This window comes from Seriola dumerili, unplaced genomic scaffold (assembly GCF_002260705.1).
Source record: "Seriola dumerili isolate Sdu_G_001 unplaced genomic scaffold, Sdu_1.0 BDQW01000025.1, whole genome shotgun sequence".
NCBI lineage: Eukaryota > Metazoa > Chordata > Actinopteri > Carangiformes > Carangidae > Seriola > Seriola dumerili.
This window is the reverse complement of record NW_019174280.1, coordinates 15,610,178-15,636,309: the sequence shown is the minus strand read 5'-3', so window position 1 is coordinate 15,636,309 and position 26,132 is coordinate 15,610,178. Positions and strand designations below refer to the sequence as shown.

At 40.2% G+C, this 26,132-nt stretch overlaps 2 protein-coding genes across 2 annotated transcripts; one reads left to right on the top strand and one right to left on the bottom strand.

Annotated features, from left to right (window-relative positions):
- Positions 1-8,441: 8,441 nt before the first annotated feature.
- On the bottom strand, positions 8,442-10,383 carry mrap2 (melanocortin 2 receptor accessory protein 2). The gene is made up of 3 exons (XM_022737980.1): positions 10,266-10,383; positions 9,567-9,666; positions 8,442-8,931 (listed from the first exon to the last, which is right to left on the bottom strand). The coding sequence occupies exons 1-3, from the start codon at positions 10,381-10,383 to the stop codon at positions 8,442-8,444; spliced, it is 708 nt and encodes a 235-aa protein (XP_022593701.1).
- Positions 10,384-20,920: 10,537 nt separating this feature from the next.
- Positions 20,921-21,481, top strand: LOC111216435 (protein ripply2-like). The gene is made up of 3 exons (XM_022737964.1): positions 20,921-21,046; positions 21,149-21,219; positions 21,319-21,481. The coding sequence occupies exons 1-3, from the start codon at positions 20,921-20,923 to the stop codon at positions 21,479-21,481; spliced, it is 360 nt and encodes a 119-aa protein (XP_022593685.1).
- The last annotated feature ends 4,651 nt before the right edge of the window (positions 21,482-26,132 follow it).

Sequence of the window (26,132 nt, the reverse complement as noted above, 5' to 3'; positions counted from 1 at the left end):
ACGCCTCTCGTTCTCGCTGGTCTCAGTGCTGTTCCAACGGAGCCGTGTCTGTGGGCAGACTGCGTGGCGTCCTTCTCCTCACAGAAGAAACTGTCTCTGGAGAAACCCAGGGATTGGATTAGAGCTGTGTTCCTTCTCCTCCTGCCACTGTTGTTCTCCTGGCTTGGGTCTCACGAACTCCCCACTCTCCTTGTCTCGCTCTGACTTAACAGCCTGATCACTAGTTGGGGAGCATTTTCAATAGGACTCTTTGACCGTTTCCTTTCCATGGAGAGAACCAGCTCCCAATGCGGCCCAAGACCCCAGTGCTTGGCTGCTCTTCGGGGCTCTCAGACTGAAGCAAAGCAGAGAAACAACTCACATAATATGCCTTCTTAATATTGCAGTTGCAGTCAATAAACATGCATATTTCAATATGAATATGCGCACAATTTTGCTAAACTGAGTGTACTTACACATGGTAGTACAAATACGATAAACAGTCTATGAACAAAGGAAGGGAGTGGCAGGCTTGGCATCCAAAGTAAATATAAGTAGGGGTTGTTTGTTCATAGACATATTTTTAGTATGGCCATGCATCTCTCAGCATATAGCAAAGACATGCAGGAGTGCTTATAACCTGTCAGCTTACCGTAGAAAATACCAATACTCATTCAGACTCTTTATGTAGGTTGTGAACATGATTTGCTTTAGAACAAAAACTCCTACAGAGCATAAACAAAAAACAAAATCATTCCACCAGGATAAAACAATAGCAGTGTGAAAGAGCAGGAGTTCACCACAAAGATATTCTGCCTTAGCAAGTGATAGATCCATCCATATCTCTGTGCTTGAGAGCCTGTAATTAAAAAAAAATCCACTCACCCTTAATTAGACATAGAAGAAAACTTTTCGCTCCAACATATAAAGCGCTGTCAGTTTGTACAGATTAAGATCTGCACTAAGATACATGTCTAACAGATAGACATGTTGTTTATTCCTCCTTGCTCAAGTGAAGCATCCACAACTGCATGAGTGCGGTGGACTGTGGCATCGAAGATATGCTTGCGTGCAGTTGAAGTTTGCCCCTCCAGCGGAGCGCACGCAGCCCAGTGGTAAAATGTTGCATTCAAGTGTTCCTCGTAAACCTCTGACACTAGTGCCACTAGTGACCACTGCAGAATAGCTTGTTGTTAGTCAACAAGTGGTTGTTCCCACGCTGTGTTGTTGTGCTGATATTATTCTGGCTGAGGGCTAACCGCTAAGCTTTAGGTAAAGATGGGTTTAATTTTATCAGCAGTGATTGTGAACTTTTTTTAGTAATATTCAGAACATAGCTACAGTCCTACGTCTCTATTATTTTTTATTATTATTCATATTTATATATTTTATTGTTACACTTGCTTCTTTATTTAGTCTATTTAGTTTTTCTACAAAATCTAGCCTTTATTCTATCTATCTATCTATCTATCTATCTATCTATCTATCTATCTATCTATCTATCTATCTATCTATACAGCCATCTCCCAACTACTGAAACTTTAAGTCTCTAACATATGTCTAAACACAAATTATGTGTTGTATAACTGCATTTGTGCATATGTGCATTCTTTATACAGTGTTATTGTCAGTTGTCACAGACAGAGCTAAACAGCACTGCAGCAGGAGAATGAAGAACAAGTAAAAGCTTTGACATTTACCCATTCCCTATGATCAATAAATTCAATCCCATTAATACACAGAACACTGAAACAGGATTATGCAACAGTAAATTTAAACGGTGAATAACAGCGATGTGTATGGGATATTCAAGCGTTGGCACATCAGCTTGTAGTGTATCAAAGTATCACTTGGCTGTCAAATATGTCAGACATTTGCTAGACATCGGGACAAGGGAGTCCAAACTTGCTCTTGTAGCCTAGAGTTTTCCTCATAAGGCTGAAAACAGTCATGTTGTGTATATTAGGTATCAAATAGACTTATTAAACTAGAGTGGACTTTTTTTGTTTTATAGATGCAAGGATTCAGGTTAAGCAAAGCGACACTGCTGCCCTATAGCCTATTTGTTGCCTTGCCTCACCTTGACTCGATGATGCGTGTCCTACTCCAAATTCCGACTTTTATTTCAACAATTGAAAGCACCAGGAGGCCGTGTCAAAACAAAGTTTTCCAGGGGAGATGACGCATTGACTATGTGGGCTAAAGAGCCTGTTGAATTCAGTTTTCTGCTTTTCCAGATTCTTCTTGCCGTTGTTTCGTTTGGCGGGCAGCTCAAGTCAGTCTTTCCATGCTGCTAGGTCGAAGAACTTTAACCCTTTCACTGCTTCTGTCTGGTTGTCTGGCTGACTCATCGTTTCGACTTAAACATCTTAAAGATCAAGATCTTGGCATCAGAAGTTTTATTATCGACCTACTGTTTTTTCAAATTTCAGTTTGACGCTATCCACCCTGCCTGTAGGTGGGGGGAGTGGCCCTGCTAATTAGTGGTTAACATGACATACACATTCTCGATGGATATTATTTTCGACTTTCAACGGCCATGTTTTGCCTAAATTATCAGATGGCATTAGTGTTTTCATACCGCCTACTTTACGTTAATGTTTTGATAGTACAGCCTGAAGTGTTTACATAGGAAATAAAACCGTTGGCAGGGATCAGATTTCGCTCATTAATCTAATTTCAGAGGCTGCAGTCACATGCCCATGTCATCCTGAGCTCTTTCTAACAGGTTTCCGCACCAACTGTAAAACCAAGCTTTGCAGAGTTTTCCAGACAGCCCAGTACTCTATCGACCTGAAAATCCCACAAGCCCAGAGTTCATTTCTGTACAAGCACATCACCAGAAACACACACACACACACACACACACACACACACACACACACACAGAGGAATCTTACCATGATCAGTGTGTCTCCTGTCTCCTCTGCTGTCTCAGGAACAAACCGGTCAAACGCAGCCCGCTGCAAAAAGCCCTCAGAAGAATGAAGCCTTTCAGCGCACCGCCACCTCTTTTGAGGGAACCTGTTCCTCTTCAGACAGACCAGCCTGCATCTGATTAATATTAATAACAGTAGCCTAATAGTGCTCTCTACAACTAGGAAATGTCAAAGCTAACTCTTGCAGTCCTGCGCTACTTAGAAGTCATTGTCAATGTTGCTATATTTTCCCATGGTGTTAAGGGCTGAGGTGCAGGTGGAATCTGCCCGGGCCAGGTTGCTTACACACCCCCGAGGCTTTGAGCACCGTGACACAGCAGCCAGCTATGGCAGTTTGTTGAGCAACTGCCTATTGGTGCCTCAAACAAAGACACGACAGGTACAGACAATGACTTTTGGCCAGATAGACAAACATTATAGTCCATGGACTCCCCCCTTGTAAAAGACTACCCAGGTATTCTGTTTTTCTGATGGATTTATGGGTAAAATCAATCAACAACTAAAATTATTTTACAGAAGACCCCCTCACCCCCCAGCCTGCACCCCCCTGGCAGGACCATCATTTGAACTCAGACCCCCACCTTTAAAACCAGCGGTAAGGGCTGTTCTTACACCTCAAACCCCTTTTATTCACACAGACATACAATGTGCACACTGAACACACAACACACACCTGACATGCATCACATTCACAAATACATGCAAATGCACTCCCCCTCTCTGCCTGTCTCTTTCCCATAATTTATTTATGTGCTACAGAAACTGAAACCTGTCTCTTTCTACACCCTATTAAAAATTTACACTCGCCTTTCATGTTTTTTTTCTCTTACTAATAGCGAAAAGTATTGGGGAACCTGACATAATGCTAATAATTTGGCTGGGTTTTCTCCCCAGTTACCATTACCAAATACTCTGGGTTTTTTGGATGTTATGCATTTCAGAGACAAAAGGCAGCTATAACGCATGTTAGCGTGTCCTCAATATGAAGCATATGCAAATGGTGCCACAATTATCACTCAGAGGAGTGGAAGTCTAGTTTTACTGGTTTGGAGCTATAAATAAACCATTAGTAGGGAAAAATACAGACATGTTAACAAACACTGAGGAAAAAAAAAACAACATGCAGCGTTTACTGTCTCTTCACCTCTGCTGGCTTGACTAATTGGCCTGGATTGTAAGGATTAGCTCAAGAGCTTGTTATACACTGGGAATGCAAATGAGTAGGAGATGAATCACAACGAACAACTTCTATTTGTCCAATTATAATATTCACTGTTAGAAGAAGTTGTTTTTGAGGCCGGGAGGAGTTTTACAGTATATGCCGAGAATGATTTTCTTCACTTCCCTGTGTCGCACTGACGCAGTTACAGACATGTTTACTTGCCAGCTGCTCACCACAAGCGACCTCCTTTTGTTGCAGTGAGCAGCTCCACTGCAGGCGTGTGTAAACAGCTGCTTTGTTGCTGTTGAATGAGAACGAAGGAGTCACTCACTCTCTGGATCCACCCAGATTTTTTGCTTGCTTGGCACGACATTTGAATTGGCAAGCTACTGAGGCCAGGCCAACAAAACAAAAAGTAAGAAGAGGAATAGATTTTAGGCTTTATTGTACAATGGGGAGGCTCTTGAGTGCAGTTCAGGTGTCATTTTTAAGATTAATTCCATGTCTGTGAAAGATTTGGTGATTTTTCTTTTGTTAACTTTTCAAATAAGATTGTAACTGTGGCGTATGGGTTTGACAGCATAGCTGCCCATAGTACAATGGATTAGGCTGGCTACAATTTTCACTTTAGGGAAAACTTATAACTATGAATAATAATATAATTGGTAGCCTGAAGTAGATCCATCATAGATATTGTGCATTTACCAAAGAGAAACAGTGATATTCAAAGTGTAATAAAACATAATAATACAGGAAATGCTCTTCAGTCACATGGATGGTTGTCTTAAAGTAGAAACAATAAAAAGAAGAAAAGATCCTCTTAGGTTTTTTGTTTCGATACAATAAAAAGAAATCAAAAAAAAAAAAGTCTGATGAATTTTTTGATCATTTTATTTAAAATAAATGCCCCAAATCCTTCTCCTTCATGCTACTAAACACATGGTTATACATAACAGAGAGGTGAGGAGACTTTGAGCCTCTTGTAGTTGGTTTGGTGCAGTGCGTCATGCAGTGCCTATCACACAGTATTTATCTTATACATCTGCTATAATTCTCAGATAACACATAGAGTGATCTTGTTTAGGTAACCTTTGGCCAAGATAGTTCGCTCTTGAACGTGTAAGCTTAAAAATAATTTCTCGATATATCGGACATGGGTCAGAACTTTCTTCTTCTTGGGTGAATTCAATCATGGAGGCTTCATCTCCAGTGCATCTCCTCTTCAGTGCTCATTCTCGAAAACTGGGAACAATGTTGTCTTGTGGATATTTTATAATGTTTTGCTTTCCGGTATCATGGCAGCCTGTGCGTGGACCCCATAAAATAGGCTGTGCGTTTTGTTTTCGTGCAATCGACTATGTAATTACATATTTGACTGGCATTTCTTTTGAACGCCCACCAAATCCCTAAGAATTTTCCGCGTCAACAAAATGCAAATGTTTTCCTCTCTCCCTGCTCCTGCCTCCCTCCCTCCTCCCCTCCCCTCTCTCTCCACCAGTTTGCTCATTTGCTGCTCATTTGTTGAAGCATCATTGCAACTCTCCAAATGTCAACTACAGTGCCCAGAGAGACCGCCTTGGGGCATTTCGGAAACAGCAAATGGCAGACTCCTTGCGTGGCATTGATGTAACTCCATCACCCCACCCACTGGTTGTTGATGATAACTACACCCCTGGAGGCCAGTCTGGGTGAAGTTGGTTCAGGCCTGAACTGCTGAGGCATGTGGCGACTGGAGCTCCTTCTTGCATGTGTTGTACTCAAAGCACATCAGGAGTTGAATACACTGGTTGTGGATACAATTATATGAGGCTATGGTTGCTGACATGTTTTCACACATTCTGTGTTCGACAGATGGAGAACATTCCGTTTTCTGTACGGTTTGTGTTTCATGCAAATGGCCCGTCAGCTTTCTTGTCATAGAGATTTACACAGTGGACACAGTTTCACTGAACACCCCCTCAATCAGAAGATAATTAAGATTCTGATTCACTGCTGCTCTCTCTCTGTCTTATTGCCGAGTGATTGAGCCATGTGCCACAATCACCACAGCAACCATCTCAGATGATGTGTAAAATAATTTTATTTTGAAATTCTGCCACTCAGACATGAGGGAATGACAAATTCTTTGTGGTGAAAGCCGTTGTTTGTGCATCTCTCTGCAGTGCTACTCACAGGTCACACACGTCTTTGAGTTTGTTTGAGGGTAACTCGCCCACCAGGAAAGGCAATCCTGCAGGCACTTAAACATCTCTCTGGCTGTGTTTTAGTCGGAAAATCCACTTGTTGATGAACCTTAGCATTTGTTCGTGTTTACATTACATAACCTCAGACTTTAAACCCGCTGCCTACACACGTTCTTGAGTGTCTGAACTCTGCTGTCCCTTATTCAGAGCTAACTCCAACAGAACTGAGCTCTAAACTCTTTCACAGGTGTCACATGAGGTTCTGAGCAACACTTCTGAGCATTACCTACTCAGCTGTGCAGGTAAAGTGACAGTGTGATGGTTTAACAACTGCATTTCTCAGCCCTGTGACAAAGATATAAATACAGGAATATTTGTGCTGTATATCATAATTGGAAAGAAAGAAAAAGTGGAGAAAGACAGAAAATTTGGATTATAACACTATAACCAATTTCTAGCACTATTCCTCATGACAGCTGCCATGATAGTTCATTGGTCAGTAAACAACTAATCGTTTCACGTAGAAGAATGTGATAATACGCTAAATTAATTAAAGGATAACATGCTTCGTACAAATAGAGAAAAAACATTGCCCAAATTGCAGAGGCCGTTTCTGCAAACAGTCCTTGGCAACTAACTAATCCCATTTGTTCAGCCTGGTCCCAACTGTCTGCCTTTCAACAAACATGAGAACCATCAGCGTAGGAGACGAGAATGAATGTTCTGAACATTTATTTTCCCTCGCACCTCAGGAAGAGAACTAATGGACTGTTTGTCAAAAATCTGAAAGGCTGATTTGGTGAGGTCAGCGTTGCGTTAATGTTGATAGATTCTCTGGCATTCGCGGCACATCCGTCCGTCAGCCAAATATACCTAGCTTGTGCATTTGCTGATATGTGACAACCTTTACATAATCATCACCCGATACTGCTCAAAGCACATTTAATTTGTCATGACTGGAAAGGGTTAGGATTCTTTGCATGAATAAAGACACAGACAGAAGTGCAGGGCTCCTCAGCATGTGTGACACTGAAGACATTACAAACACATTTTAACTTCAATTACAGTAATACTTGCAATTTGATAACTCTGATAATTCCCACTGTGTTTACATGAGTATAGATATTCTACTTTATTGTCACCATGGTGAAAGAAAATTTGAGACGACATAACTCAAACCTGCATTCATTCACTTTTTTGGCTACTTCTGGCTACAAGTCGTGAACACAACACTGAAATATTACAACTTTATAGAGTTGATATGACATAACATTTTAACATTAGCATTCATCTGGAGGAGTTTGTAAGTCCAATATCCAGTCCCCTCACATCACACAGAGTCATTTGATTCATTGCACTTTAAAAAATAATGATCAGTGCAGCTTTAAGTTTTTGTATATTGTTATTACCGCTGACACAGCTTCAAATTCATAGCCATTATGTAATGTTAACAAATGCTACACCACATCAATGTTGAGTTGATTTCCAAAAGCATATAGGTAGGCTTTATTTGGGCCATGAACAGAATTCTGACTACAAAAGTACAATATCACATTATCATCCAAGTTCCCAGGTTACCTGTCTCATAGAATAGGTTACTTAATATACAGTTAAAGAACACTCCACCTTTTTGTATTAGAAGGCATTTCATGTTAGAGTGAAAATAAATTCAATTCTCTGCTTTTAATCTTGTTGGCAGAGCCGTTGGCATTTGTTTCTTGTTGGAGAGATAGGATCCACTGCCTACCATGCTCAGAAGAAAATAAGAAAGAAATGATATCTGAATGAATTCTACAAAGCATCGCTCCCTGGTGACTTTTTTTTTATCTGTCCCTGTGTGGAAAGTCATCATGTCTTGATACAGTACAACCACATTCAATTCAGTGGAGCTCAGTACTTGCAGTTAAAGGTAGTATTTGCGAGGCTATTTTATCTTTGGGATGAAAAGTCATTTTATAAATGTGTTTCATTTAATACAGAATTGTTGGCCATCCTTTGTACCCTTTGTTGAAAAACCTAAAAACACTCCAAGCAGAGAAGCTATAGGAGGAAAGGTAGATGTGTGGCGGGTGAGTATGTTTCCCTCTGCCAGGCCACTAATGGCCCCTTGAAATGAAAGCAAATAACATAACAAAGCCATTCTGCCCATGCCTGTCATCTCTTTGTATGGAAACAGCCTTAGTGGATGTCACAGTGAGCATCCTGAGAGTGAGACCGGCGCTCCAGTATGATGGACGGTTCGTACGGCAGATCATCCTCTCCCAGTGCTGAACTGTGCTCCAAGTTCACAAAGTTTGGGATGTTGAAGTGAGACAGGAAGGCACACTCTCTGTCTGTCTTACTCTCCTCTATTAGTCCGTTGAGAGGTCGGTGGCCCCCGGCTTCCTCAGTGTCCGCTTCCGTATCATTCATCCCTGAGGAGCTGCTGCCTCTGGGTCCCTTGCAGGTTGCCTGCTGGGCTCCGGCCCCGCAGTGCTTTGCAACACTTTTCGCCTCTGGTTTTTGCTTCCCCTCGCCCTTATCCTCCTCGTTGATATAGAAATGAAAATATGAGTGGGACTCCGCTAGCAATGGGCGAGAAAAGGCTTTGTCGTTTTCCTCCTGGGAACCACTGATGTCTACCAGACAGCTCCCTGGTCGATGACGCTTTTCAGCAGAGTCTGGGTTTCTGTTAGGAAAGAAGGAAAGAGCCAGAGTGTGATTGCAGCAGGAAAGGGCTTTGAGAATGTGAGGGGCTTTTATTATTAATTTTATCCTGGGTGTAGCTGTAGGCAAACACTTAAAATGACTAAAGATGTCTGTGCCTCGATGTTAATATTAAAAAAAAAAAATCCATCTTATTTTTCTGAAAAAAGAAATATGGGGTAAGAGGGGGTGGGGGGTGGGGGGTGGGTGACGTACTACCAGCCAATAAATTCCCTATTTCATTCATATTCAGGCTTTCCTCAGTGCTGTTGTCAGTCTGGCCTTGCCATCTCCAGGTCAAATATCAGCCTTTCATAACAGCACAATAACGTCACGTGCACGACAGCAACCGCTGGTCCCCAGAGTAAAACGCCTCCCAACATAGTCTACTGTCAGAATAACAAAAGCACCAGTAGAACTCATTACAGCCCTGACTCTCTCTGAGTTCACCCCTCAGACGTGAAAGCTGCCCCCGTCTCTTCTGAGATGAGAAGAAGAGCGAGAGCTGAGCTGCCCGAGTTCTCCTTTGGAGCTTTAATCCCCCGCAGGCCCGGATATAAAAGTCACACATGAGACCAAACGTGGGCTGTAGCTACTGTAGCCTCCTGGTATACTCACTCTTGATGTGGCGCTCCTGTCTTTGTGAGCAGTGTGAGGACAAAGAACATGAAAATGACAAACACAGCCAGTCCGACCCAGAAGCCAATGACGATGGAGTCTGAAATGCCAGAGAAAAAAAGAGAATCTTATTATTATTATGATGATGTACATTGATTTAATGATTGGAGCCATCTCTCTTACCCCACCCCACCCCTGTGCTTGTGATTGTAATTGATCTCAGGGGCCCTCTCTCTGAGATCAAAACCCTCATTTACTCAGATAGAGCATTCAGTGTTTGTTAAATTTGATTAGAAGATTGCAGCTGCCCACTTGTCTATAATGTTTGCTGATGGCCATTTTTTGTGTGTGTGTCTTATTAAGTGGCTTGTTCATTACAGGTGGAAGATAAAACGCCAGCACAGGTGCTGTATGACACATTGCTGCGAGATCATTTATTTATTGAGAAGCAGGTATAGCCCTGTCACCACTGCTGAAGCAATAAAAACAATGCAGGAAATAAATAAATAATCATTAATAATTAATCACAGATGAGTCACCTTGTTTGCTGTTACACATTTTTCTCATGCACAAATACTGTAGACTCATGCATGCATTGAAAGGTGCACACACGCACACGCACACGCATACACACACGCTGCACAAAGTAAAAGGCAGTAAAAGCAACAGCAGATTGTCTCAGTGTTGTATTCAGCTTACATCTGTGCGCTTTGAGTCCCTCAAAAGACACGGGCTCCTCGTCGTCATAATATTCATACTGCCACACGTAGTCACTGCGACGTGCGCTGGTTTGGCTCCGGTTGTGGAAGTCAGACATTTCAACGCCGGTTTCACCTACCCTGGCAATATAGGAAATAAATGAAATCGATCCAGCGAGGAAGCTGTTTAAATGGCTACGAGGTTACCACACGCGTAAAGTTTACAAAGCATCATCTCCGGAGACGTGAAACCTCTCTGTTGTTGAAATCAAGTCTACAGTCTGTGAATTTGGGAATTCCGCAAACAACTCCCTGATTGTCATGTCCTTCCTTTGGATTTTAAAAACGTGCCAGAAAGGTTGGTAAAGAGCAGGGAAACCCATCGCTTTTCCGTTACGCAAAAACTCCATCCATCCTCATGGCAGTCCTGAGAGCGAAGCAGCACTTGCTCAGTGCGCATCGCCGTTATCCAGCATCCCCTCTCCTGGCGGTTCATTCACTCCCTGGGATACTGAGCTCACGCTGCAAAAAATGTTGATTCCTTACATGAGGAGGTGTTTTTAGTGCAGCTGAAGGATCTATTTAAGACCTCAGACTGAATTTTGTTTTTTTATAAACATATTGCAAGTACATACAAATAGTTTACATATTCACACACAACATAAATCAAACTTTCACATTTTAAAGGCATAATGTTTAAATATAAAATGATGTATTTGGACAATTAAGGTGAAATAGTCTTTTTTTCTTCCAACACATTTTCACTTATTTCAACAGCTTTAGGTATCATTATTACTTTTTCCTTACAGAGAACAAGAGATAAGTGGACATGAACCCAACCAGCCAATGACAGTATAATATACATAATAACATGATAAATTATGAATAATAACACTTTACAATAGTCTGACACACCACTATATTTGAGGAGACAAATGATGCTTATATGACAGAGTTCATTTAGATTAATTAGTTGTCAGACTCACAGACTTCTAGGAACCACTCACACATTAGGATAATAATGAGCAGCATTATCTAAAATTAAGTATCATTATCATCTCTGATATATTCCCTGACTCAGATTTATTCCTGTTTGCTATTAATTCAATCAGTTTCCTGGTTTGACAGAAACATCAGACTACATTAACTCCAGCTCTCCAGAACTTTCACTTGCTAAATGTTATAGTCAGAGTGCAATTTAAAATTCTCCTCCTCATGGTCTGGCTCCTCAGTGCATAGACATGCTGTCAGTAGCTGATCTCTCAGGTGGAAATCGCCATGCTTTCTGGTGAAAGCTTTCATTTATGCACCTAAAGAATGGAGCAGTTTGCCTGCTGATCTTAGACTTGCTGAGTTGTTTCAAATCCAAACTAAAGACTTTCCTCTTCAGTCGAGCTTTCTCTTAAATGAACACATCGTAGGTGTGTGCGTGTTTATGTGTATGCATGCGTGCAAGTTTCTGGGTATGAGCGATTTATTATTATTTTTTGCTGTTTTATTCTGTTTTTATGTGAAGCACTTTAAACTGCCATTGTATGAGATGGTGCTATACAAATACATTTAAATCTAAATTTGTTCTCATTCCTCAGGAGTTTATGTGTTCCTGTCTACACTATATAATGCAGACAGTGCACTGGTGTGACAGATGTTACAGGAGAATTCAATGTACAAGATGTAGGTCTATGCCAGTGGACATCAATCCCAGTGCCATGTTGGAACGGTACTGCCAAATTCAAAATTTAAAAAAAAAGTCAGTAGATTGAAAATGATTGAAATGATTCAATAACATGTGATTGACCTGCTGACAACCCAAATCTATTCTGAGTGTTTGATAATGTCATGGTAAGTTTTGATACATTTAAAAGTATTCAAAAGTACACCACCACCACCACCACCAAGTGCATATCTGAATAGACTGACTAGTGAAGTGACAGGTTGTTGAAAGGGTATAAACAAAACGCCCACGGTCAATGATTTGAAAATGCGAGCATATTTCTGCTTGAGATGGGAAATGCTTATTAAAGCACTACATCACTACATCCCCTCTTTCCAGCCTTTAATAGATCTTCACTCAAGCAACAGGCTTCATTAGCAGCGCCGCATTACTTTAATTTCTGAAGTACCTCTGAAGCAGATCCATCAGGGGTCCATTCATTCACTGATGCTCCACCAAAATGAATTTTCCACATCATAAGAAAAATGACATTGTGTGAGTGATTGCGAATGTATATGGTGCATTCAAATCGTAGTGCTATTAGTGTCCTTTGTATACTTTACCTGATCTCAGTGTAGACCTAGAATGTGGATACTTTATTTTCTCCTTTGTAAATGTTCTGGTGCTGTCCCATTATCCCCAGCCGCTTCAGATGGTATTGAATTTTTTTTCTTTTTTTTTTGTTGCTATTGCTACAAGATATTGAATAAGCCAGATTTAGACACATCCATGTAGTTTTAAACATAACACTGTGCCCAGATTCTAAGTTAAACCATGTAAATTGTGAAAATTCGAGTGTCCCTCATTATGGTGGTATCACGTATTGGACACTGAGAGACAAAACCTGTTGCTAGACAGGACGCTGATGTTGGATGATTCATGCCATCCCAACAGTTTCACTTTGATTTTAAAATATCTGCACATGGCAACTGGAGTTTAGTTAAGGTTAGGGAATGACTGCCATGGCAAATAAGCAATGGTTAAGGCATGGTGAACGTTAGTTAACTAAAACACTTATTTAAGGTTAGGTTAGTTAATTCCTAAGGACTGTGCATAAAGCAGTACACATATATAGCATATCTGTTTGTCTCTTGGTTCTGAATTAGATATTGGGTCTGCGTTCTCTGAGAATACCTGCTGAGTTATCACATACACATTATTGGTTATGAATTAATTACTCCAGCTATGAGTCAGACAGGGTGCCACTATCACATTAAAACTGCTATTACTACTAGAGTTCTTGTCTCCACTTGACATCAGCGTCTCTTTTCTTGGTTCTCTGCTGCTCAGCTAAAGGAGAGACTTGCTCAGATTGAGCCGTGCAGTGCTACAGAAATAACATTTATGCTACTCTATGGCAGATATTCTCCTCCAGGCCCAGAACATCACAAAAATAATAAAAAATTATGCCATCAGATGATGGATCACAAATCATAGAGTCATATTTAAGTATTATTATCACTAGGTAATAGACTACAGACATTTACTCAATTGCCCTCCCTGCTTGCATCAGTTATATTAAAAATTGGAAGGGGTGGAGGGGCTATATCAAAGCTTGCAGTCTACAGTATTTTGTCTCATATTCAACTGCAGATCAAAAATGCACATTTTACTGAAAACAGCCAGATATCAAAGCTGTCCCATTGGGTTTGCTTTGGGCTGAGTGTCTCTTCTTCTTTAGCCACAGTGGTCATGGTGAGTTTGTTTTCACAGGGCTTCGATCAAAAGAACTGTGTCCAGGGGTAGCTGGCAGCTACATGGTCAAAATACCAAATGTAAAGAGATACCTCCCAAACTGTTCCCTCTGTGAACCAGCCAAATGTATTTAATAACTGCAAAATTAAAAAAAAACAGTGAAGATTGAAATGAACATTCTTCCTCAGTAGCTATCAGTCAGTAAGACAGGAGGTAGGGATCTAGATTGCTCATAAGGCTAAATCATGAGCAGTTGAAAGGTTGTATATCATCTAGAATACCATCACAACAATGGATAATAATGAGGCAACAGTAAAACAGACATATCAGTACAAAACCTATAGCAACAATTAGCTTGGCTTATCATTAGTGTATTAGCATTAGCTTATCAGCACATGCTTAAACTTGCAGTAACCCACTTTTGTGGTCACTTGAAGCCAGCGGAAATGTCGTGAAATGACGAACTTGCTGCTAACTTATACATCCAGCAGTTACAGAGCAACATTATCATTCATTTCAAGCTGCGTTTCTGGCTCTTTTTTTTTTTTTAGCTAATCTAAGTCTAATATTCATTCTTTCTTTTAGCTCTGTTTTTGGTCTATACCACCTCCTGAGGGAAATAATTAGCTCTTCACCTGCTAAATGCTCCACTATGTTCACCAGCTAGTTGCTAACATGCCCGCTGTTTGGTGCTGATAGTGGGCAGTTGGGTTTTAGAGCTTTAACATTGTGGACCAGACAGCTCAACCATGAGCTGGAACTCGGTGAAGTTCATGGGGAGCTTCAGATTCGGGTGAGATAAGGCTCTGTAGCTTCGTCACTGCGAGAGACTCCCATTCACTTTGTCACATTGTTTTCAAATTGTCATTTGATACATTGATAGTCAGTTTAAATGATGCTCAATAGGAGCATAACTTGTGCCTTTTAAAGTTGTCACATTTTTGTTGCTTTGGCCCTTGGTGTTGTTTTTAATTTGTTTGTGTGTGGTGAAGCTGAAACACATTTTTCACATTATGGACAAAGTTTATATGAATAACACACCATTATCAGTAATAGTTTTTTTTTTATCTGATTTGAAAATTTCACATTCAAAATGTCAAGCTTGTTTTACTGGGTGACTGACTACATATTATGCTCCAATGGTCAAAATAGAAAGTATTTAATCTTAGTGAGCTCTAGCTGTTTTTATTTTTTACAGCCCCGCAGTATAATGTCGTTAATACTCTACATGTGCTATAATTGTACTAATTTAACTACACAATATAGGCTTTATAATAACATCCTTTCTTTTTTCAATGTTGCCAACGTTATGACATGCAACAAAGGTCCCTGTCCACATGTCAACCATGTAGCATGCTCTTTAACCATTCAACTACCAGAGCGCTTCTGAATGATGTTCTGAAACACAGGCTTCAACACACATCTCTGACACAGTCCTACTGAACATTGATGATTCGACTCTTTGTAATGGTCTTCCTGTATCGTCAGTATAGTTCAGCATTACCCTTCAAGAGTACAAATCCGATGAAAGGCGAAGCTCCTACCTCCTCTGAAGAACCTGCAGACCTCTGATGCATGTAAATGACCCTGACCACAGGGTGCTGCGCTCTCTGACTCACCACTGCAGGGTCGAAGGTAGGAGGGTGGAGGCTTGTACTGATCGAGATTCAACACTATACTACGCATCACATTTGCCCGTTAAACCCAGAAAATTCTTCACTGCTAATAAAAACAGCAAAAGCTTGAGCTTTAAAGCTTCACCACCCACTGCTCTAAATCTGTCTGTTTGTGAACTGGAGATAGAAACATTCAAGACTCCAAAATAGATAAAATGAAATATTCATGGGGTTCTGCGTCAGCATTGTTTCTACGTGCAAGGCATAATTCTTATGTTGCTGCGATGAATTCATACTTTTCTCAACAGCAGGGATGTCTTATCCTTGAATACCCAAGATGAGGCCTGGTAGTTGAGCTATTTTAATTATTCTTTTGTCCCATGCAGTTTTTTTTTTTTTTTTTTCTCTGTCTCTCTACCAAAGAGAAAAAACATTCACTCAGTCATATATTACATTATAATTCCCCTATGTGCCTAATACTGTGTTCATTTTCTATTTCAACCACTGCAGGACAACTTTTTCAATCAATCAATCTGCACTAAGCACATACACTTCCACATACTGCAGCTCTCACTTTTCATTCAGTGCACACTGTTCCCTTCTTTCACTCTGCAAAATCAGCCTCAAACACCCTCTCTTTTGCTTCTTTCATCTAAATTGACTCCAACAAGTGGTATTTTTCAGTGCATCGACTCTGAGGGATGAGCCCTTTCCAAAATCTGTTTTTGTCATCATAAAGCCAAAATCATGCACGCTGCATATTCAGCATTCACGGAAGTTACTCCCAGCGCAGTGGGAGGAAACGACACGGCTCCGTCATCTTTACCCTTTGCTTTGGGATTTAAGCCTTTGCTCTCTGTGGTTGTGGGTCAGTGACTGAAATAAAAAGTGCACAATAAAGGCGATCAATGAATTATGAATGAATTAAAGAAAGGGGAAGGATACCACAACAGAGAGAGTTATTAAGATTATTCTAAATTCATCAATACATTCATAAATAAAACAATAACTACCATACATATATTTTAAGCGCTGTAATATTGTAAAACCATGTTTCTCCAACCAAAATCAAGCATTGCTATATTAGCTATATATAGTCTATATACGTCTTCTGTCATGCTTTATGTCATTTTTCTCCAAATCCTCTCTGCTCCAACTTACAGTGCATTTTTACCAAGACAGCTGGTTTCCAAGGGAACACTCTGGACTTCAATTAAACCAGGATCTGGATCAGTGTGACCTTCTGTCAAGCCATTCTCAGAACACAATTCAAAGTACATAGAAAACCATGTAAACACGCACTGTCATGAGTTTATTGTTACATCACATAACATCAACTTGAAGACTTTACATCTTAAAAGATGATGTACCACAAGCTTATTGAATTACAGCTGATGGAGGCTGAGGACATGAATACTAAATAGGTTTGACTGCCACAGCACACCTGGATGTGTGAAGGATGCGCTGTTTTTTTGTTTTTTTTGTTTTTTTTTTGCCAGAGCTCGGTTATTAATAACCGCCTGTAAGCCCAGTGCCTCGGTGGCCATTGTTCATTAGGTGTTCTGCAAAGATAAACAAACAAGAAATGTCCTCTTCAGACTGCAAATACTAAATAGAACCCACGCACAGTCAGTGTTGTGAAAGTACATTGTCAAAATGTGTTGACAACATAGGTATAGAGTACCTCTCAGTGGAAGCTGAACTGTGTACAGAATTATAGTTCTAATGTTTAATCTACATATGATTACGTCTGGTGAGAGCTGATCACGACGTTACATCACAGTATGAATCACATGAAAATGGATTTTTGAGATGAAAAGCAGGTTGTCCTTAATTCTAACACAGCTCTTCATTGATTAGATGATGACGCCCCTCACTGTTTGTACCTTCAAAGCCCCCCCCCCCCCTCAATAAATAAAGTGAATAACTAAAGTAAAGATGTACATGCAAACTGAAAGCAGGAAGGTAGAATCAGATTGTCCTGAGGCTGTGGCATCTCCACTTAAGTCAATGAAGAAGACTCCCCTGCCCTTCCTCCTGTTGTTGCATGGAGGACTGTTTTCCTTGTTAGTCCAGGAGTCACCATGACCTACAAGAGTAAGTAGAGCAAAGGTCAACGCCACTGTGTCCTGGAATACACTGAAGAAATATTCTTGCATGACTAGAATGCAAAGACTTTTTTTTTTCAAATAACCTCACCTTTAGTATATACAATGTACGTGGTAAATTTATTGTATGTTTATTTGTATAGGGATCAGCGTATAGCATGACCCAGTATCCGTTAACACAGCATTTATAGCCTAAGCTAATATACAATGCCAGTCTCTGCATAGGCCTTTAAAATACATAACATACAACAAAAATATCCATAGTGAACTTCATATTCTTTAGTTGTGGATATAGGTAGAGCTTGGCAATGACATAAAGACAGTCAAGGAGCCGTGGAATGTTGTGTCAATGCAAAGGATTAAAAAAATCATATTGCACAAGGTTAACTTCAGTTTGAATCCAGTCTGACAAAGCAATACTGAATGAAACTTTAAAAGAACTGGCAAAAGTTGTCTCCTAGACTCCTCTGATTTGTATTCCTCTGTGTTAGATTGTGATATCATGTAATATTAATTCCCCTCAAACAGAAGCCGACAAAATGAAGGCGTCCCTGAGTCTGCGCTGTCACAATAGGCATCAGTTTAGAGAACAGTGGCTCGAGTACAGACGTCGTACGGAACTGAAAATCCTCGCTTGTTTTCAGATTTGTGTGATTGTTTCAACTGCTTCCCCATTCTTTTAGTAAATCCTCCAAGTTCTGACAAACAAAGACAAAATGGGTCCTCAGAAAAACAGAGGGGCTCTCCATTTGGAAGCAGGGGGAGAACAGCATGACTCCCCAACTGCTGTGTGTTTGGATGAAGCTGTTGGAGTGTGAATGCAGGGCGGAGAGAAGAAGAGCATAAACATCTCAATCTCACTTAGTAACTGCATGTCTTAATTAGCGAATGACTAGCATTCCCTGGAATATTAACAATATACAACAGGTTTGAAAACATTTTCACTCATGATCTACATTCATTAATGAATTAAAGGAAAGTTTTCCTTTAGATTTATGTTGCAGAAAGACATCTTCTTGTATCATCAGGATCTCCAGGGTGTCTTTTTTTTTATCAGTAACCCAGCAGGCGCCCAAAAGGTGCCCCCTTAATTCCAAGGAAAATATCAACATCACCAAACCCTAAAAACACTGCTATTAATGGAGCATGGTTTCCATTCAGTGTCACTGAGAACAACATTGATTTGAGCGCTTCAAATTATACCATAGCATCTCATCTAAAGTGCAAAAACTGATTAAAGGGGGGGAGCCAGCATAAAATAGTAGCTGAAACTACTCAGAGTTTCAGCCCGGAGGCAGGAGAATGAAGATAGAACATGATTAAATGCCTTAAGGAAATAGGGTGCAAGGTGAAATTTGACTTCAGCTCATGGGGACAGTATCAAGGCACATTAATCTAGTAAGACATTTAATTACATCGATGGCCTGATGAGCAAAAATAAAAATATGACTGAATTGATTCAAATGATGTTTTGTGTGGTTGACTGTTGCCATGGAAAGGGATTTTTTTTTCTTGGAGAGTAAGTATTGAGAGTCTTTGTAAGAGAAGTGTAAATGACTTGGGCAAAAAAAAAGGGACATGAACTATGAATAATAAGCCAGAGAGAAAGAATAGAAAGTGGAGAAACAGAGGAGACAGTGGTTATATAAAGAGAGATCTTGGTGAACAACAAGTGGTGAACTTTTTCTGTCAAGCAACAGTAGAAAAAAAAAGACACCAACTGTTTCTCATCCTTACTTATTTATGCTTAATGGTGTAAGGCAATAAGGGATAATAACTTTTTTTTCCCCCTGGATTACCACCATGATGAGGGACCTTAATACTTGTTCATTCTTACAGGTGTATGTGTGGCGGCGGGGAGAGTTTTTCTGTGATCTTGGCAGGGATTTTCAATGTTGCCTCATTCAGAGACGACAGACATGTCACATTAGCTGTTCCTGCTTCTTTTGTATTTTTCTTTTATTCACTCTTTAGACATGCACTGGGGTCCAAAACCCCACTTGAATGGGAAAGTGGTCTTTTTAATGACCACTATTGAAGACAAAAAATGCAACACCTTTAATATGATGACCTAATTTGAACATAGTGTGATACAAAAAAGCTTTTAATATGTATTGCATTAATCTGCCTGGTTCCTGAACGTTATGGCCTCGGTCACCTACTTAAACGTCAAGAGCATGTAATGGCAATGTGTCTATGTATTCTTGCCATTATAGTTCAAAGTTTAGCAAAGCATGAATCATGAATGACATGAAAACACAAAAGAAGCCAGCAGCAGAGCATGCTGAGTCCAATTAGTTCCAGATCAGAAAAAATGGACTAGAGCGAGGGATGGGCAGAACAAAAGCAAGAAATACAGAGAGAGAGAGAGAGAGAGAGAGAGAGAGAGAGAGAGAGAGAGGTCTATGTGGACCTTATTAGTGCTAAGGTCTGACTGCTCGGTCCCTGCAGAGGAGTGTTATGATGTGCATGGAGCTAGTGGGCAAAGACATTGAATGCTGGTCATGCGTGGCTGACCCCCCTCCACTCTGCAGACCTGCCACCTTTTAACAAGTGATACTTGCAAATGTGGCTCCCATTAGCTTTGAACTGAGTCAGCTGACAACAGTGTCTATGGAGGCCACTGTGCTTTCAGACAGGAATATATCAAACAGACATGTCAGATAGTTGGATTGTTCCCATCATCATTTCATCCCAGCGTGTAGCCCCACACTGCCCCCTACTGGCGCGCTGAGAGGAAACATATCGCTTGTTGAAGTCAATAGATTGCTGAAGGCCTCTATACAGGTTGTATGAAAGAGTATAGGTTTCCCTCATTGCAGTGTGATGCATTCAATCTCTGCATCTGCTGAGGTGTAGCTATCAGCCCCCCACTCCCCCACCCCCCCTGCTGTTGTATACCTGACGCGTGTCAACCCCCCNAGCACACGAGCCTCCCTCCATCAACCCCTCAGCAGGCACTGACAGTAGGGCACGTGTTTCTTCACACCTCACACCCAAATGGCTGCACAGACAGAGATACTGAAAGGTGGAGGGGTTGAAGAGTTCAACTGTTTAATAGATCAAACTGACATTACTCGTTCCATTGATTTTAAATCAAATTAAAATCATGTCACCTGGTTGGCCAATTAGAATAAAATGATACATGTGCGTGCGCTCAAACCCTTATAGAGAGTTACAGTGGATGTAAAAAGTGGGCACGCGTAATGACCATTTAACATCTAATCAAAGATACGCTGATACAGTAATGTTGGAGAAATGTCTCAAACAGGTCAATCTCTCAGGAGGAAATGTTTTTTTTTTTAATTCTAGATTCAATATTAAGAAAGAAAGCGACCAAATGCTGTGAGTTTGCTCAAGTGTGACTTCACACCTCACCATCATTGGCGCATGGAAACACTTGGGGACGCGTCAAAAGCGCAATTTGGCGCCGGCTGCCATGGACCTGATAAATAGGAGGTTTCCTGCTTTCAGCCGCACATCCTCTGAGGACTTGACACAGGACCGACAACCACACGGAGCCATGGAGACTTTGACTACCAGCAGTGGATTAACTTCTGTTTTTACTGGAAACAACGTTACCCACGAGCAGTCCGGCTTGTGGAGACCGTGGACTGGGAAAGAGGAGAGAAAAACTGACGCACACAAGGTGAGTTTAGTTTCCTTTACGTGTTGAAGTCTTTAAAGTCAAACGTGCGTTGTTTAACGGATAAAAAAGTCTAACAAGATCCTCTTTTGTCTTAACTTTCAGACTCCTTCCATGCATGGAAGCCTTTCTGATGCAAACTACCCCAAAATTCCTCAGGTCGTTCACCCAGTCAAGTAAGTAGATCTCTGTTCATTCATTTACACTTATTTACTAAAGTAGTTTATTCCTTTTGTAGGAATATCTTATTCATTCATTCATTTTTCTTTTTCAAGGTTGTACTGGCCGAAATCGAGATGTTTCGATTACCTGTACCAGGACGCAGAGATGCTCCTGCGCAACTATCCGGTCCAAGCGACCATCTGCCCCTATGAGGACTGCAGCAGCGATGAAGACAGCGATGATGAGGAAGAGGAGGTGGAGAAGGAGCTGAATTAAAAGTCTCCCTTTGAAGACAAATTGTTGCCTAATATATATTTCTCTTAATTTATTCCTGTAAATATTTGTAAATAGATCTTTTTCATTTCTAGTTAAGTTATTCCTTTAACATTTCTACCTCTTTTGTATTTTGTTGAGCATTGCAATAAAATACGTTACATGGAAGTCGTTGTCTGGGCCTTTTCTTGTGTGTGCTTATATTAAGATTAGTGTCTCTGGTTTATCTTGTGGCCTTCTGTCAAAATGTCAAACACAGTCATTTGAAGAAACATGCAAACACGTGAAATAAGGTTCCAAAGTGCTCAAACTGCTTGAGTTAATTTATTAGAAGTTTCCAAACTTTGCAGAGTTGACAAATCCGCCCGTTTGTGGCTAAACAGCTTTTTTCCCATAGATAAACTTCGCCATTTCCTGCGCAGTGTCGCCTGAAGTGCGAAAAACTGCGTGACACGTGGAAGGTGTGGAGCACATAAAGATCTGGACTGAGATAGTCAAATGGAAAACGCCTGAGGACCTCCAGTGAAACCACCAGTTCGGACTAAAAATCAGTTATAGTTTCAGAAAATCATGATTTCATATGGTCAATAACATGGTCATACGGGTCAATAACAACACATGTACATTATATTCTAGTTCAAATTTTCGTCACTTCAGGTTTTGCAAAGTAGCAAAAATGAATCAGTCTGCACTTAGAAATACTGGATGAATCCATTACGAGGTCCTGAGGCAAAAATAAGCTGTTGAACCCATAATGACCCCTCCCTCCTCCCACTCCCTGTGCATTACTGTGAACCATCACCTCCACATACACATTATCTGTGCACTGCAGTCTATATATTCCATCTAGTAAATCACCACTACTTCTTGTATGTACAATAGGTTTTGTAAATTAAAAAACAAAACAAAACAATTTGTCTCCTAAAATATTAAAGTTGTTAAAACTGCTGTAGGGCCCTGCTACAGGACGGAGCTACAGGTAAGGAAAAAAACCAATGAAAGAAGATTTTTAAATAAAAGCATTTCACTTGATATTATGCTGTAGTGGTGTATATTCCAAAATTTGGGGAAGACGTTTACAGTAACTTAAATGACAATGAACTAAATGACACACAATGACCCATGGAGTTAGAGCCCCTGTGCATCTAGGGGCCTGGATCAGTTGCCTACTTTGACTGATTAGTAATGCAGCTTTGGTAATAAAACTCCTTTACTGTAATGCTGCAGTCCCAGTTGAGTTTATAATGTAGATATGAAATTATTGGCAAAGAGAGATGAGGTAGTTTTATTGTTTTACAGTCGTAAAGTGGTTGCATTTAAAATTTTGTTGGTAGATGTACTCAGATATTTGGAGTTTAAACCAAACAATAGGTGTCTTGACTACTGATCGATTCTTTGCATATTTCAGGCGAGCATGATGGCTGATTAGAATCAATAGAAGTAAAGAAGAATATGAAGTCATATTCAGTTGAGTGCACAGCACAACTTTACAACCATAATAGATAAAGTGCTTTGCAGACAGAAAATATATTATGTTGTTTAAATATCTGTGCATTTTGCATTTCTGACTTAATGACTTGAACTCTTCAACTTACCCTGGTGCCAACCTTTTCGAGCAGTTCTGTGGGAACCTTTGGGATCATCTTAAGGTGTTTTGCAGGGTGTAAAGTTTACACACCTTCATGATGGGAGACACGCTGGCCTCTGGCTGCGGCAGGGCAGGGGCCGTGCACTGCCACTGAACTTGTGATCTCCACTGCACGGTTTGCCAAACTGACATTTTATCTCTCACACTCACATTAATAAAAAAAGGCCAGAGAGGAGCAGAGATAAGACATTTACCCAGCATCAAGACTACAGAGGTGTAAAGCAACAAAAAACAAGGTTGTACTGAATGTTATTCTGGAGCAACCACCCTTAAATGTTATTCTGAGCATCAAAATAACTTTTAAATATATACAGACTTAATATCAGGAGTTGTGATGAAGTGATGAAGCTCTGATAACCTCTTTAACCCAGGCCTGGACTTTCCCAGGGTTGGGTGTCAGAGCTGGTGGAGTGTCACCTACTTGGGTGTGAAATTTGCTCACCTCCAGAGTTAAATATAAAACCACGGGCTGATGCCCAGTCTGACGAACTTATAACCTTTACTGCACAAAGTTTAGGTCCTGTGAAGTGTAACCCTATAGCACTGGGTTCATTTATATCAGCATAAAAAGTTTCAAAGTAGATGGTGTTGGTAGAAGCTACACATACAGGTGTGAGAGTGAAAGACTGTTGGTTTGAATCCTGGACTGAAGAGGAGAATGTTGGGAGAAAAAAAAGAATAACGTAACAAGACTGGCTTTACTGGGGAGTTTTCTTCTGTGTGTGAGCAAATCCGTGTGAGGAAAAGTGTTACTGGGAAAATGCGAAACACAGTACATGTGATAACTTGACATATTCAAAAGCCATTTTGTGATTTTTGGTCATTACGTGCAATCGCGATTCCCTGCGTGACACTGTGAACTTTGGTGAACTTTGCACAGTTTTCAACTTTTCAGACACATGCCGCCCTTTCCCAGGAGCTATAGTGTGAATGTGGGTGTGAGGAATACACACCTAAAGGGGTGGACGGCGTTCATTCCCATGTTTGACCTCTGTGGTCACATGTGTCACAACTGCCACACACCCTCTTTCTGCCTCCAAACGGTCTTACAGCAGCTAAGTTGTAGCCAGTTTTTAATATAAATATAAAGAGATGGATATCAGTTTCCCCCTTGGTCCGGTCTCATGGTTGTTTAAGATCCACATTTGCAAAGTTATCATTTTCTATGCAATCGTCTCACAATATGGTGATACTCTCAACTGAGTATTCATTATGCAATAATCTTGTCGATGAAGATGTGGTTTTTTGTGATTTTATAATTTGATAATGAAAGCTCATTTGGAGAGTGTGACCGCTGGCATGCCCCTGTGAACTCTGACTGAAGCTTGTGGTGTGATCACAGACACCAGAGGAGGTGACGAAGTGTGACTCCGCCGAGCTGAGGGTGAGCCCGATCCACCGGCTTCCCACAGTCACACCTCTGCTTGTCGCTCGCACAGAGAGCTCGTAGCCTTGTTAGAACCCTTTTGATTGGCAAACTGCTTCTTTTTGAGCGGTTGTGCAACATTGTTGTGTTTTCAAAGGCAGTTCAGCTGTGAGCCAAAGGGGGGCGCTGCGCCTCTGCTGATGAACAAGTTTGTGCTCAAAGAGTGCATGTAGACAGGAAGTGCTGTTTTGTGTGTAGCAGTGCTGATGGCATGCTGTGTTAGTATTTATGTTACTGCAGTGAAAATATGAGTTTAAAAAGTGATTTCCATGCGCTGATGGATGATGCTGTAACAGTAAGTACTGGTTTCCTTTATGTTTTAAAATGAATGATATTCACTATGGATGATGTGGAAGATTTTTTGGTGTATTATTTCCAGACACTGACATATAAGTGCCCATCAATGTAGTAGTGACATAAGATATTAAATGTAGCGTTGTAATGTGCTCATGCGTAGCCGTCTAAGACATACAGCCTTGTTTGGCAGAGTTTGTTGTGTGTACACATGGTGTCACCTAACTGCCCCGACCTTAACAGTCAGATGACTGATGGTCATAACTTTTCTTCTTTCTTTACACTGAAAAGCTGCAGAATCCAGCTGGGGCCCACATCCACTTCTGGTGTGTGTTTCCCTTTTAGTTTGCCTACAATTATTACAGCACAATGTGCATGTTTGACCAACAGATGGGGCAAGAATGCCAAAAGTGAATGTTGAGCTGGTTTTGGTGCCTGTGGTGCAACTTTGCCAACCTTCCACCTGGGGGCTGTGTTGCACGTGTGCAGCAACCAGGAATTTTCAGTTACAGTCTGTAGACAATTCAGACTCCACATAGATAAAAGAACAGAGGATTCTGCATGTTACTTTAAAGAAAAATAAATGCAGACAGAGAATATTAGATATTAGGTCACAGAAAATGTATACTTTATCTCTGTTGCAAAATATATAATAAAAGACAAAGGCAAATTGTTGTGTTAGAAAATGGTTTAAATAAAAAAGTCTGTCACTTTTACAGTATTTTTTTTATCGCACTACAGTAATAAGAAAAAGCAATCTAGAATTTTATAAATTTTAGATAAATTAGATTATGTAGATAAATAACTAGATCCCTCATCAGGGCTTAATTCTGTCAGTTGGACCGAAATTACACATTTCATTATTTAATTGTATCTGCTGTCTTCAACATTAATTGTCTTTCCAAATTTTCTTAATTGTAATTTTTTTGCTAGAAAAGGATGATAACAAATTTTGACTGAATCACAATAGACTTTAATTATACATTTTATAATATGAATATATAAATGATATTTTTTAAATGAAAAACAGAATACAATCATCATCTGAATTTATTTTTTGTCTTTAAAAGACATTTATTCAAATTTTTATAACTTTATTATTTTCTTTATTTTATTATTTTAGACTTATATTATTATTATTGTATAGTTTGTTATACTTATTATTTATTTATTTTCAGATTTTTGTATACATTTATATTGCAGATTTCTTTTCTTATGATAGTGTAATTTAATTATTTTAATATAGCTCCTACACCCTCAAGAAACAAATCCTTTCACAGCACTGC